This window comes from Columba livia, chromosome 27, assembly GCF_036013475.1.
Source record: "Columba livia isolate bColLiv1 breed racing homer chromosome 27, bColLiv1.pat.W.v2, whole genome shotgun sequence".
NCBI classification, from domain to species: Eukaryota; Metazoa; Chordata; class Aves; order Columbiformes; family Columbidae; genus Columba; species Columba livia.
Window position 1 is genome coordinate 906,544 of NC_088628.1, and position 12,558 is coordinate 919,101.

Below are 12,558 nucleotides of genomic sequence, written 5' to 3' on the forward strand. Positions count from 1 at the left end.
AATCTGTCCTTCCTTTTGTTTTGTCTATAGAATTGTACGGCCCTACAGATGCTCAGCCAGAAGCACTTTCCTCTGCCCCACCAAACCTACTGAAGCCCAGTAACATTCACCTTCAGACCCTGGTGACCTCTCAGCCGAGTCTGTTAAATGCGCAAGATGATACCAGCAAAGAAGATGTAATTTTCTTCTAATTGTTCCCCTTTAATCTTCTGACATACTGTTCCAAGAACTCAGGCCGCAGCGTGCAACGTGACAAAGACCCGACATGGATGTCTGTCTGTCCCAGCTCTGTTACTGGTAGCAAGGACCAGACCAGGATTCCTGTTCTGCTTTGTTGGCTTCTCTGCCGCCAGCTCAGAATGAGGACACAGTAGGAACAACTTGCTTTTAAATTCTCCAAACACGGAAGTGTATTGACACATGGCATAGAAAGTCAGAGTGTGTTAGAGTGCCGCTGTTTATTGTAATTTGCTCTTTTTGGAGAATGTATGCTCTTTGTGGGCACCATCTTGTAAATGTTAATGTTGAACCGCCCAGACTTTTATGTTTAAAAAAAAATTAGTAGTAGGCCCCAAACTGGCTGCAAACTCTGAAATCCATTTTCAGAGGTGGGTGTAGTGGGTAATGCTAACGGTGTGTTGGTAACCAGGTGACTAGCGGGCCGGTCTCCCCGCGGCCACGCGTGACAGACACGGCCATACCCGCTCCCAGGAGCCACTCTGTTTCTGAAGTTGAATTCATGGCCCGGTGCAGCGGAGGACAGAAGGTAAGAGCTTCTTAAGAGTCCTCGTGGGTCAGGAGCTGCACCTGCTGGACATGGGAGAACATACCACAGTAATGAATTGGACTGAACGCACATTTCCTTGGCCATCAGCTTGCGCTGGGACACCCGTCTGTGTTAGCGAGAGCGATACAGGTTCCCAAACAGAACTCCTGCGCTGGTTCAGAATGAGCTGAGAGACGTGGATTTTGTTCCTTGCTGAAGATGTGTAAGAAGCCTTTGAGCGCAGTAATTTATTGTCTCGTTTAATCCTCAGTTTTCTGCATCTTTTGTTTGTCTGTTCACTTGTTGGAACTTTACTCCAAATACCAGAAGATATCAAAGCTGCTGTTACTGCGGAGACTTCTCTGCAGTGCCATGTCAGGAATGAAGGGAATAAGAACTGCTTGGTTTTAAAATTAAAATACTCTTACCTGAACCTGCGCTGGTTTGGCTGCTCTCAGCTCAACCGGCTTCGATACCTCTTGTTAAATGGGTCAGTTCTTAATCATGGAGTGGTGATGGCGTTAAGTGTTCTGCTCAAAAGGCATTATTTCCTTTGTAGTAATTTGCACAGTCATTTTGTTGTATTCTGTTCCTTCACTCTGTCTCAGTTCTTTATTCCACACGTTACATAAGGATGTGTATTCCGATATGTGGTGAATGTGACCGGTCAGATCTGTTGTGCACAGGAGAGATTATTTAGAGGGTATTATTACAGAATTAAAGAAATCAGTATCTCAGAGGTTACAAACTTGGGTGATGCCTTTCAGAACAGGACTGATAAGAGCTTTTTCCATATTTTAACCCTGGTTTAAAGTGATTTTAGCACCGATGGAAGGAACACCTGGTCCGTTCTCCGTGCAGTTGTGTGGCAGTGGCACCAAATGGCAATTTCTCAGTCTCTTCAAGTCGTTTCTTTTCAAGTGGTGATCATTTGTGTTACTGTCCCCAGACAAGAAATGGCAAAAGCTAAATTTACTGGTCAGTGCAAGAGGGAAAAGCCAAGTTACAAAGCACTGAACTAGTCTTAGGGAGCAAGTGGTCCTTGCTGTAACACTTCTGGGATTTAAGGGTCTTTTTCTTTGCTAAGTGATAGTGGTAAAAGCCTGAAGCGATGGCACAGAGATCGGCGATTGGGACGTTACCAGTGAGAGGAAACCCAAACCATCTGCCTCGTTGCCAGCCTGCCGATACTCACCCACGCCCTGGCAAGTTATTGCAGTTAAATTAATGTGGAGACACTTAATTGTAACACCAAAGGACTGCTTGGTAAATCACAGGATTGCAGAGTTTACAGGTTGTCAGTGGCTGGATTTGCAGAAGCCAGCGTGGGGAACACAGTGATTTTTGCATCGTTGCGGTACGACGATGATGGTTAGAACACAGTTCTACTTGCATTTCTTTTGCATTCCTAAAAGCTGGATTGGAATGGAGGGGGAATTCTTAAGATTACCGTCGCTTTTGGTCAGGCCAGCGTGAGATCCAGCGGCTCTATCGGACCGAATCCTCCATCGGGCGATGCGGAGACTCCAGAGGGGACACAGAAGTCCTGAAAACGCAGCAGAGCACAAGGTGTCCTCTGTGCTGCGCTTTGAGCTGCTCGCGGTGAAAACTCTTTGCCCACATCGCCTTAAATTACCAGGTTTTTAGGAGTGTGAGCCTAAAGCCAAGAGGGATGTCTCTGAGTATTTGAAAACAATTTGGGGAAACAGTTCTTTAGTTTAACCTTGTCCCCGTTCTAAGGTATTGCAGAGGGTGTTCAGTGGGCTGAAGGGTTTATTTGGCTGCTTCTGTGCAATGGATGAGCTCAGATACAGAAGAGTAACATCTGGAAAATAAAGTCTGCAGTGAGGTCTCATTTCTTTTGACGTTTTAAGGCAAACTGAACTGTTCTAACGCCCATTGTCAGTGCTGCCCGGGCCAGGCTGTTGGTTCAGCACCCCTAAAGCTCCTTGGAATATGGGTCTTCAATCTGTAACTGAGAAATGACCTTAAAAGTCGTTATCTGTCCTCAGCGTGTGTGGCTGCGGTTGGCTTGAGGAAAAGTGTTTTCACTTGAACAGAAACTCTGTCTCCTTGTCTTTGGGGCAAAATCATGTAAGTGCCACGCGAGGTGTTGTGGTCCATACCATTCCATTGTGCTCCAGAACTGGGAAATGATGTGAAATTCCCTCGCTAATGTGGAGTTGACCGGACCAGAATATGGGAAAATGACCTGTAGAAGCTGAGGGAAGCGAGAGATTTTCTTTTGGTGAATAACAGGTCATCTCTTCCCTTCTGCAGGACAGAATCTGGGAAGTTGTCCTCAAATTGCCCTAGTTGAGGGAATTAGTTTTGGACTCATATCTCGCTCCCAGGAAAAATAACTTTTCTAGGCAAATCAGATTGCAAAATGCGGCTGCGTCCTGGGCTGTCGCCCGCCCTTGGTTCCGAGTAACCTCCTTTCCCTTTGGCCTTTCGATTGCTTCGGATCAAAGTTTCCTTTGGAGCGAGAGCCGGGGGTCAGAGCGTCGAACGCTCTGTGCCTCCCGGTGCCTTTCGGCTCCTTTCGGAGCTGGGAGAGGAGGGAATTCCAGCGCGAGCTTTGAGCTGCCCCCCTCGCTCTGTGTCACAGCCTTAAAATTACCGCCACGCTTGGCTTCTGATGTGATGTTGCAACGCAGAGGCTGCTCCTGTGGCTCTGGTTTTCAGTTTTAACTCTGGTGTGAAGGATTATTCCCTCTTTCCCTTCCTTCCCCACGGGCATTTTGTATTTCAGACTGAGAACCCCTCCGTGTTCAGTACCAACCGCATCCCCCCGTGTCTGTTGTAAATGTTTTCCTCGTGTTTTAACTGTGCTTTCTGTGGGTTGTAGTTGTGGCGCGTCCCGCAAACAGATCGCTCATCATTCCCAACGTGAGGCGGAAGAATCGGTGTTTCAGAGGCGCTTGCTCATTGGGGTAATAGCGTTCCTGCAAAGGTAGGAGCGGTTCTAAGTAATTCACGGACAGTTGTGTTGTTCTGAGTAATAGCCGGATGACCCCGCATACATGGAGCTTGCTGTTCGTGACTTGCATTTGCAATGAGAGTTGAAACTTAAACGAGGAAAGGGTTAAAAAGATCTAGATTGTGTTTCACTTCTGCTTTGAGCTCTGCAGATAGGAGCTCGGGCTCCCGGTGCTGCGCAGCGCGTCCTGTGTCTCGTACCCCCCGTGAGGGAATTTGGAGCGTTTCGTTGTCTTCCCCAGCACTTCTCACACTTTCAAGAAGTCCAAGAAGCCTTTTTGACAGCAGGTTCCGCTTGTGCTGTCCCTGCCCGGCCCTCCTGCTGAACAGATCCAACAAGAGCCTTTTCCCCGCGCTCTTTTTTGGGGCCGGACCGACATCGTTCTAACAACTGGCAGCTCTTTACCGTTTACCCTCAGCACACGATTCCTTGAAGACCGTTGGTGTGGGCTCTGGGTCAGACCGCTGTGCCATGTTTATAAATCGGTTTTTAAATGGTTTTGTACTGAAAGCAATTGGAGCACTTTAGTAAAAGTTCCTTGCAAACTCCGTTTCTGTTGGTAGCGGGAAGGAAACCTGCGTTGGCGATGGATCCCGTTGGCGTGACTGCGTCTCTCTCGGAGCTGTGGGTGCTCTTTTAGTCTTAGGTCTGGTTTCTAGGCCCACCTTGCACTGCAAAGACTGAAACGATCGTGGTCCATGGTTCAATCGCCCATTTTGTTGGGGAAGAGTTTGGTTTTGTTTCTTCGTTAGGCTGTAAACATTGTAAATAATTCCTTTCCTGTTGATACCGCGGTAGCAACATCTCTGTAGTCCTTATTTTATTTGTAAAGTCGATGGTTAAATGTTAATATTCTGTTGAATTGTGTACTCTCGGTTGATTGTAAACTTGATCTTGGCACACCAAATGATTTTTACAATGATTGCAATGTTTCTCCACTGAAGGATTTTCAGAGCTGCAATAGGACTGAAACCAACTTCCAGCAATAAAAAAGAAAGAAAAAACCCAACTGGTTGCCTTTATGTATTTATATCTATAAAATGTTGTTTATTAGTTTCTGTTTGAATGAAAGGTTAAAGCAGCAGCCACTTGTTACGTTCTCATTTTCTACCCCGAACAGAAAGAACGTGCCATAGGAACAAAGCTCACTGGTGTTTGGAAGGAGAGGCCGGAGCGGGACGTGGAGGATCCCGGAGCCACCGACGCCGGGAGCACCTGGGCAGGAACCAGCTGCTCTGCACAGGTGAAGGAGCCAGTTTAACCAAACCGCTTCCATTTCAGCACGTGGGTACGCGCGTAGCGCAGCCGGAGCCGCGCCTGGCCCCGGCGGTATCGCCTCCCCTTTGGAACGAGGAGGATGTAACCAAAATAGAAACTTTCTCCCGGTGCTTGTGCCAGGTTGGCAGCTCGGCTCCCAGCGCCATCCCATCGCCTCCGGCTGGCGCTTCCCCAGGGTTTCCTGGTGAAAAATCCCCGCTTGTGCCGTCCTGGCAAGCGGAGCGCAAACGCCAGAACCTCAGGGAATTACAGATGAGAACGGCTGGAAAATGGGGAGAGAGGGGGAGAACTGGGACTACTCTCAAAAGGGTGATTTTAGCAGCGTTGAGGGGAAACCCTTGGCCGGTTTGGGATGTGCCGGTCGGGGCGTCGCTTTGCACCGCGATGAGTCTCTGTGAGCGTCTCCGGCGGCCGCGGGTTCCGTGTGCGCAGCAGGATTCAGGGATACGGGCTGCGCTTTGCACCCTCCAAAGTGCCGCCGGAATCTGGGTTGCGGCCCAAAATCAGAAAAACACAAGTTTTTCTACTTTTCCAAAGTATGTAAATAGTCAAAAAATTCTGTGTGTTTAAAACGTGGCTTGATCTCTATGGGAGCTAACAGACGATGTGTTAGCGAGGGAAATTTAAAGCGTGCGTGTGCGTGAGCTTTTGCTCGCGCTCCGGGCCAGAATTCCTCACATCTGCTCCATTCGGGTTCCGGGGAGCGGAGCCGCAGCAGCCGCTGGAGGTCACTGCGTCCGCGCGGCCCCGTCCCGCCCCGGGCGAGCTTCGTGGCCGCTGCTGAGTGTTGTTCGGCAGCAAGAAATGGAACCAAGGGACAGTCTAGGACAGAAGTGACGAGGAGCTGCTTGCGGAGCAGTGAGTTCAGCTTTTATTTTCTAGTTGCACTGTACTCTCCTGCAGCCGCAGTTGTGTTGGAGCAGTAGGAATTGTTCCTAGGAAAAATAAGAGGGATGAGGGAGATGCAGGGTTAACGTGGCCAGGAGGGATCCCTGCAGCAGATTCCCACTGGGAACTGCAGCAGCTGGGCCGGGGAAGATCTCCATCTGGGGCAGAATTTGCATCTGTTAGAAGGCGGGTGCTGCCGCCGCGTTCAAAGGAGCGTGGGCGTCTCCGTGTTACGCTTCAGTTCTTGCCGCAAGAGCAGGGCCGACATTCCTTCGGTGGTTATAAACACCTTGACTGACAGCATCATTGATAACGCCGGCGCTCGTCTGCGAGACGCAGCCTCCATTTCGCAGGGAGGGTGTGATTTCGGGACGGACCGCGGTGCCTTCAGAGCTCTCGATGTGCTCATACCAACGTCGCAGCAGCTCCGCCCTGCCTTGTCTCTCTTTAAAATCTGCAGCTAATTAACCCGAAACCCAAACCGCATTCTTTCTGTGCGGATGAATCATTCCGAGGCCATAGGCGATGACCAGCTTTATGCTAAACCTTCCTCTTTCATGTGGGTGAGACGGGGCTGATGGTTCCCATACGCGCAGCCGGCATTCGTTGGCAAACCAGATGCTCGAGGACAAGCGTGCACAAAGGATGTTGGCTCCGTCGTGCGCTCTGACAGTGGGAATGGCCTGGTTTCTGCCTTTCCTCGCCCCTGTGATTCAAACCCGGTTTAATTTCTCAGCCTCGCGACGGGGCCAGCGGGTCCCTCTGTGCGCGGAGCCCGCGGCGTTCGCTGCTGCTGGCCCCGCGGCATCTGGCAGAGGATCAAAGCCAAACCCCTCCTGGAGCTGGCAGGGCCGAAGCGAGCGACGCGGGTCCCTGGCGCTGGGACAGGAGGCTCAAACAGGGCAGGAATCGCTTTGTTTCAGGGCTCCGTGTACGCAGGAGCCCAAAAAACCCTCATTGTAAACTGTCAGCAGCACCTGGTGCCTTCTTACTGTGCAGGGCAGACCTGAAGCCATCCCAGCCTGGGATACGCACGTTTTCAGAGGATTTTGGACAGGTAGATGTGTGTAATGTCCTGTTTTCCCTTCTAGAACGTTTAAAGTCATGGACAAAATCACACTGGGTGTAGTTAGTGCTTCGTTTTTCCTGGGCTGCCGTGGTTCATCGTTATAGTCACAGCGTGGACTCCGTTTCCTCGCTAGATGCGGGGTGGGTGCTCTGCAGAACGTCTGAATGATCCATCTCTGATCTTGGCCAGAAAAGGGACTTTCTCAGTTACGCTTGTGGCACATGTTGATCCCCAGGAATGGGTCCCCCCTCAGTCTCCTCTTGTCCAGCTCCAGAGCCCCAGCTCCCTCAGCCTTTCCTCACACGGGAGATGCTCCACTCCCTCCAGCATCTTGGTGGCTGCGCTGGACTCTCTCCAGCAGTTCCCTGTCCTGCTGGAACTGAGGGGCCACAGCTGGACACAATATTCCAGGTGTGGTCTCCCCAGGGCAGAGCAGAGGGGCAGGAGAACCTCTCTGACCTACTGACCACCCCCTTCTAACCCACCCCAGGTCCCATTGGCTTCCTGGCCACAAGGGCCCAGTGCTGGCTCATGGTCACCCTGCTGTCCCCAGGACCCCCAGGTCCCTTTCCCCTACACTGCTCTCTAATAGGTCATTCCCCAACTTACACTGGAACCTGGGGCTGTTCCTGCCCAGATACAAGAGTCTACCCTTGATCAATGCATGGAAACATCAGACTGGGAGAACAGGTCTGCTGGGCGCAGCCGAGCACGCCGGAGCGTCTGGTTTTCCCCGGGGTGCTCCCCGGTGCGCTGGGGCCGGCGCGGGGTCTGTGCCAGCTGCGGGGGGTGAAGGCAGCGGAACGCGGCTCTGGCTGTTGCTGCCGAGCCCAGGTGTGCTTGAAGCGCCGGTTTTCCCGGGGCGGTGGTTAAGCTGTTAATTTGAAACGAGGAAACAATTCAAAAAAGCAAAAGCTTCAGCAGCAGGGCCGCTCGCTCCCTGAGCTGAAAATACCCTGAGCAGGGCTCAGATAACGTCCCAGCGCCAGGAGATGGGGCAGACAGAGCCCCGCGTTGCTGCGAGCAGCTTTGTCCCCGGTGCAGAAGCGGATGTGGCCGGGAGCCAACGTTTATTGCTTGGCAGCGTAAAGAAAACAGCTGCTGTGAGTGAAAGCTCTGCTGCTCTGACTTGCTGAGTTAAGTCGGACTTTGTCTGACCCTCGGGAATAGCTGTAGATATTAATGATAAAGGTGAAGCAGCTCCCTGCTCGCTAACAGGAACAGAGATGCTCCTTGCTGGCTTCTGTTCCCAGCCGTGTCCGGCAAAGCCGGGCGCTCCAGCTGCTGAACTTGATGATCTTAAAGGTCTTTTCCAGCCTAAATGGTTTCACACTGCGGTGCTGCCGGTGGGGTTTGCAGGGCAGGGTGTGGGGTCGCCTCCCTGCAGCCCGGTGCACGGCGAGCCATGGAGAGGCTGAAATGGCAAAGGCATGAGAAAACAGGATGGAAACGTGCAGCCAGTTTATCCGCTCCAGCCCGCAGCAGCGGGGCAGCTTTCCTCCTTCCAGTCTTGCCAGTTCTTGCCTATCCCAGCAGCTCGGAAGGGCCGTGGCATTGATTTATTGAACTGAATGATGGATCGCACCCAAACCGTGCGGCTGCGGTGAGACGGTCGCTCGCAGCGCCGTTGCATGCAGCTCTGACCACGCTGTCTCGCACCTCCCACCCCCAGCGGAGCTTTTCCTGCACCCACCGTCACCCGGAGCGGGCGGTGAGGAAACCAAACCCCGCCGGGGCGACAAGAGCACAGCTTCATCGTGGGAGCTCCAGAGAGGTTTGTGTGTCCTTCAAGACCGGAAGACAAAACAGGACCTGAACTTGGCAAAGTCCCATCTTACAAAGATACAGGATGAAGGTAAAAAATGCTCTTTGCGATATTCCTCAACATTATCCCAAGCGTGGGCTGGGAAAACCTGCACCTCAAGCACACAGAACAGACAAGAGACATGGTGGGTTTGATTCAGATTTATTGAAGCAGCTCCAGGCTGAGTAACAAACACACACAACTGCTGTATTAAAAAAAAGGGGAAAAAAGAAAGTACAGAACCAGCCCACGGGCCAATTAGTCACGTGTTAAGACACTTCAGGCAGCTGCCTCTGGCGCTGCCCGTGTTCTGAGCCGCCTCCTTCGCCCTTTCTAGTCAATAGCGCTTAAAATGTTCAATGAGAGAAGTAAAAAATCTTCCTCTGGTTCCTGCTCTGAGGTCACAGAGTTACGAGGAACCTTGGAACCTTTCGCCGGCTCAAGGGGCCGCACGAGCTGCCGGGTGCAGAGGAAAGGGCCGTGAAACCAGCACGCAGCAAACCTGAGAACAGGCCCCAGAAACCCCGCGTGTCACCATGGCGCGGCGGCTGCTCGCTTCCCTCGACGTCCAGGGTTCTCTACAGGGTATTTATTACATTAAACTAGTTCGTGTGGGTAGTACACCTCCCGCAAGGGGAAGAGAAAAATCCTGCAGGGAGCTGTGATTCACTGGCACCTTTTCTGCCAGGACCTTTAGGAAGGTTCCATTCCAGTTGCAAATTTTTGAAGAGTTAATGGCTGCACAGCAGGAAAGAAATGGCATGAAAGGGACACCAGAGTGTAATTAGAAGCGGAGAAACCCTGTGTTTATAAGCAGACAGGGCTTGTCTTACAAACACAGTTACCAGCCGTTCTGGGACTGAATCCCAGCTCCGATGTCCTGGCAGCAGCTCGCGGCCCCGGCGTCTCCCAAGCCGTGTGGTGCCACCGCCAGATTAACCGCGGCCCCGGAGGAGGCGGCTACGCTAAAAGCAGCAGCCGGTCCCCCTGGCACCGCGCGGTCTGTCCCAGCTCCGCCGCCCAAACGAGCCCTCTGCACCAGCAGCGACACCCAATCCTCGCGGGGCGCATTCCCCAAGATCTTTGCATAGGCCAACACTCAGTGGAAGGGCTAAGATGCCAGGTTAAGCGTCTTGTTATTTATACCGATCTCCCCGCAGCACTTCAGCACCTAAAGAGACGTGTTTTCTCCCTCTCTCGCAGGGTTTAGGTCTCAAACTGCCCGCCTGGAAGCGCGTTTCTGCAGATGACACTCACACAACGCTGCTCTGCAGAACAACCCCAGTCCGGATCCACGTGCGTCTGCCCCTTCGGGGCTTCAGCGCAAAGTTACACAGGGAGCTTTGGGTTGATGCGCAACTATTTACCGTCCAGGTTGTCGGCCGCCCCGTGACTCAGGCAGACAGGTACTTCCAGGTGCTGACGAAGGCGGTGGGGATGAGGGAATACGGCACCGTCGTGACGCTGCTCCAGCTGTCGGACGAGGGGTCGTAGCAGTCCAGCGTTTTGCAGCGCTGCGCCCCGCAGTAGCCGCCCACCACGTACAGTCTGTTCCCCGACGTGACGGCGCGGCAGCTGATGCGCTTGGCGGTGACGTCCCCGAACTTGGACCACTGGAAGGTGTCGGTGTGGAAGCGATAAGCGGAGCTGGCGGAGAACTCGGTGTCCCCCCCGATGACGATGATGTGGCTGCCCACCACGGCGGCCGCCGTGTACCTCCAGGGCTGGGGGCAGCTGGTGGGCACCGTCCAGCGGTTCTGGCAGGGGTCGAAGCATTGCACCTTGGGCAGCTTCTCCTGGTTGGCGCTGGTGCCGCCGAAAACAAACAGCTTCATCTTGGCTCCCACCACGGCGGCATTGCTCACGCCTTCTCGGAGAGGGGCCACCAAGGACCACTTGTCCAGCTGCGGGTCGTAATGTTCGACCTGCTTGAGAGAGACAGAGGGAGAGGCCGGGAAGGCGCTGCTCACCGCCGTGTGACCCCCGACCACGTACAGACAGTGGTCCAGCTCAGCCGAGCCGTGGCCAAACCGCGCCACCAGCATGGGGGCGGCTTTGGCCCACTCGTCGTGGAGGGTGTCGTAAACCCAGACGTCTTTGGAGGCGCCGTTCTCGGAGCCCTTGCCGCCGGTGATGTACACTTTGCACCCGATGGCGCAGGCGCTGCACTCTTTACGAGGGCTCGGGATGTCAGCACGAGGAATGATCTCCCTGGTTTTATGGTCCAGCATGTAAATCTTGTCGCACATGAAGGTCTGGCCGCCGAGCAGCAGCAGGGCCTGGCTGACCTTGCGGGGGCGGGCGCAGCACCCCGTCACCAGGCCGTCGTTCTGCAGGATCTTCATTTTGCACCGCACGGCGTCGGCCACGATCTCCTCGCCCAGCTTGTGGCTGGTCACCAGCTTCTCGCAGGCCACGTGTTTCCGCAGGTAGGACTCGGGCAGCAGCGCCAGGCGCACGGAGCGCAGCAGCTCGGGCAGGTCTTCATGGCGCCGGGGTAAATCGTAGCGGATCCAGCCCATAACGGCTTCGTAGACCAGCGTCTCGTCCTCGACCTCCAGCTCTTCGCTCTGCACCAGCTCCAGCAGCTTGTCTTTGGGCAGCCGGAGGAAATCCTCGGTCTTGCAGAGCGAGGTGAAGTTGGCCAGCGCCATCCTCCAGGACAGCTCCAGCAGCCGCTCGCAGCAGTGGGCGTCGGACAGCAGCAGCATGTTCAAGCAATTCCCGGGGTAGAGGTTCTTCTCCAAAAAATCAGCGGAAGCATCCCGAATGTCCTGAAACTGCAACATGTCCCCAGCCTCCAGCAAGGACTCGGCGTTCTCCTCGTTAATCAGCACACGGGCCGAGTAGGCGTAATCCAGGAGCAGCTCCAGCACCTCGGGGTGGAGGGAATCGTGGAAGTTGACCTCGGCGTCCCTGCTCTCCTTGAGTCCCCCGCTGAACATGGCGTCGAAGTACCGGCTGCAGGCGGCCAGGACGGCGCGGTGGCAGTGGAACGTTTGGTTCCCCGCCCGCAGCACCACGTCCGTGAAGAGGTGCCGCTTGCGGAGCAGGTTGAGGTGGGTGAGGAGGCTGTCGGCGTGGCCCGGTTTGTGGAACAGGTGGATGTTCACGGAGCCGGAGCTCGAACGGGACTTGCGGTTCTCGTGACTGCTGACGGACATGGTGCCGAGGCTGCTCTGCAACGGAAAACCGGGGAGTCAGCACGGGGAGGAGCGCTCACCGGGGACTAGGAGCGGCGAGGCTGCAGCGGGAGCACGGTGCCCAGTCAGTAAGGGGAGTTCGGGTGTCCCGCAGCGGCGGGGATCACCCGGTGGTACCGGAGAGTCCCGTACCAAACGCCGAGCCCCGTGTAGTCCCGGAGCGGGGTGCGCTGTGCCCCCCCCGGTCCCGTACCCCCAGTCCCGTAGTCCCGGAGCGGGGTGCGCTGTGCCCTCCCGGTCCCGTAGTCCCGGAGCGGGGTGCGCTGTGCCCTCCCGGAGCTGCCCCCCCGGCCCCGTTCCCCCGGGCCCCGCGTAGTCCCGGAGCGGGGTGCGATGTGCCCTCCTGGTGCTGCCCCCGCCCGGCCCCGTTCCCCCGGGTCTCACGTTGTCTCGGAGCGGGGTGCGATGTGCCCTTTCGGTCCCGTAGTCCCGGAGCGGGCTGCGTTGTTCCCCGGTCCCTCCCCGCACTCAGCGCCGCCGCTCCCGCTCTGCCGCCGCGCCCCGCCGCGTGGCCGCCCCGCCGCCAGCCACGCCCCCAGCCACGCCCCTCTCCCCAACCGGCGCAGA

General features: G+C 54.8%; 2 protein-coding genes across 15 annotated transcripts in view; one reads left to right on the forward strand and one right to left on the reverse strand.

Annotated features, from left to right (window-relative positions):
- The window catches only part of ARHGEF18 (Rho/Rac guanine nucleotide exchange factor 18), a 48,000-nt gene extending 43,242 nt beyond the window's left edge, over window positions 1-4,758 (forward strand). For all 13 annotated transcript variants that reach the window (XM_065042463.1, XM_065042460.1, XM_005505480.3 and 10 more), the window contains one exon: window positions 31-4,758. In XM_065042463.1, the coding sequence (XP_064898535.1) occupies window positions 31-191 (161 nt within the window). In that variant the 3' untranslated portion in view covers window positions 192-4,758. The remainder of the gene's footprint in view (window positions 1-30) is intronic.
- A 4,176-nt stretch (window positions 4,759-8,934) lies between these two features.
- Window positions 8,935-12,520, reverse strand: LOC102085446 (ectoderm-neural cortex protein 1-like). Of its 2 annotated transcripts, none has more exons than XM_065042527.1 (2): window positions 12,376-12,520; window positions 8,935-11,967 (listed from the first exon to the last, which is right to left on the reverse strand). In XM_065042527.1, the coding sequence occupies exon 2, from the start codon at window positions 11,950-11,952 to the stop codon at window positions 10,183-10,185; it is 1,770 nt and encodes a 589-aa protein (XP_064898599.1). In that variant the 5' UTR covers window positions 11,953-11,967; window positions 12,376-12,520; the 3' UTR covers window positions 8,935-10,182. The 2 variants fall into 2 exon arrangements, with proteins under 2 accessions (XP_064898599.1, XP_064898600.1); XM_065042528.1 differs by having other exon boundaries at window positions 8,935-11,962; window positions 12,376-12,517.
- Between the last annotated feature and the right edge of the window lie 38 nt (window positions 12,521-12,558).

Coding starts and splice junctions, on each gene's coding strand:
- LOC102085446 (XM_065042527.1), bottom strand. CDS start 11,952: ATGTCCGTCAGCAGTCACGAGAACCGCAAGTCCCGTTCGAGCTCCGGC.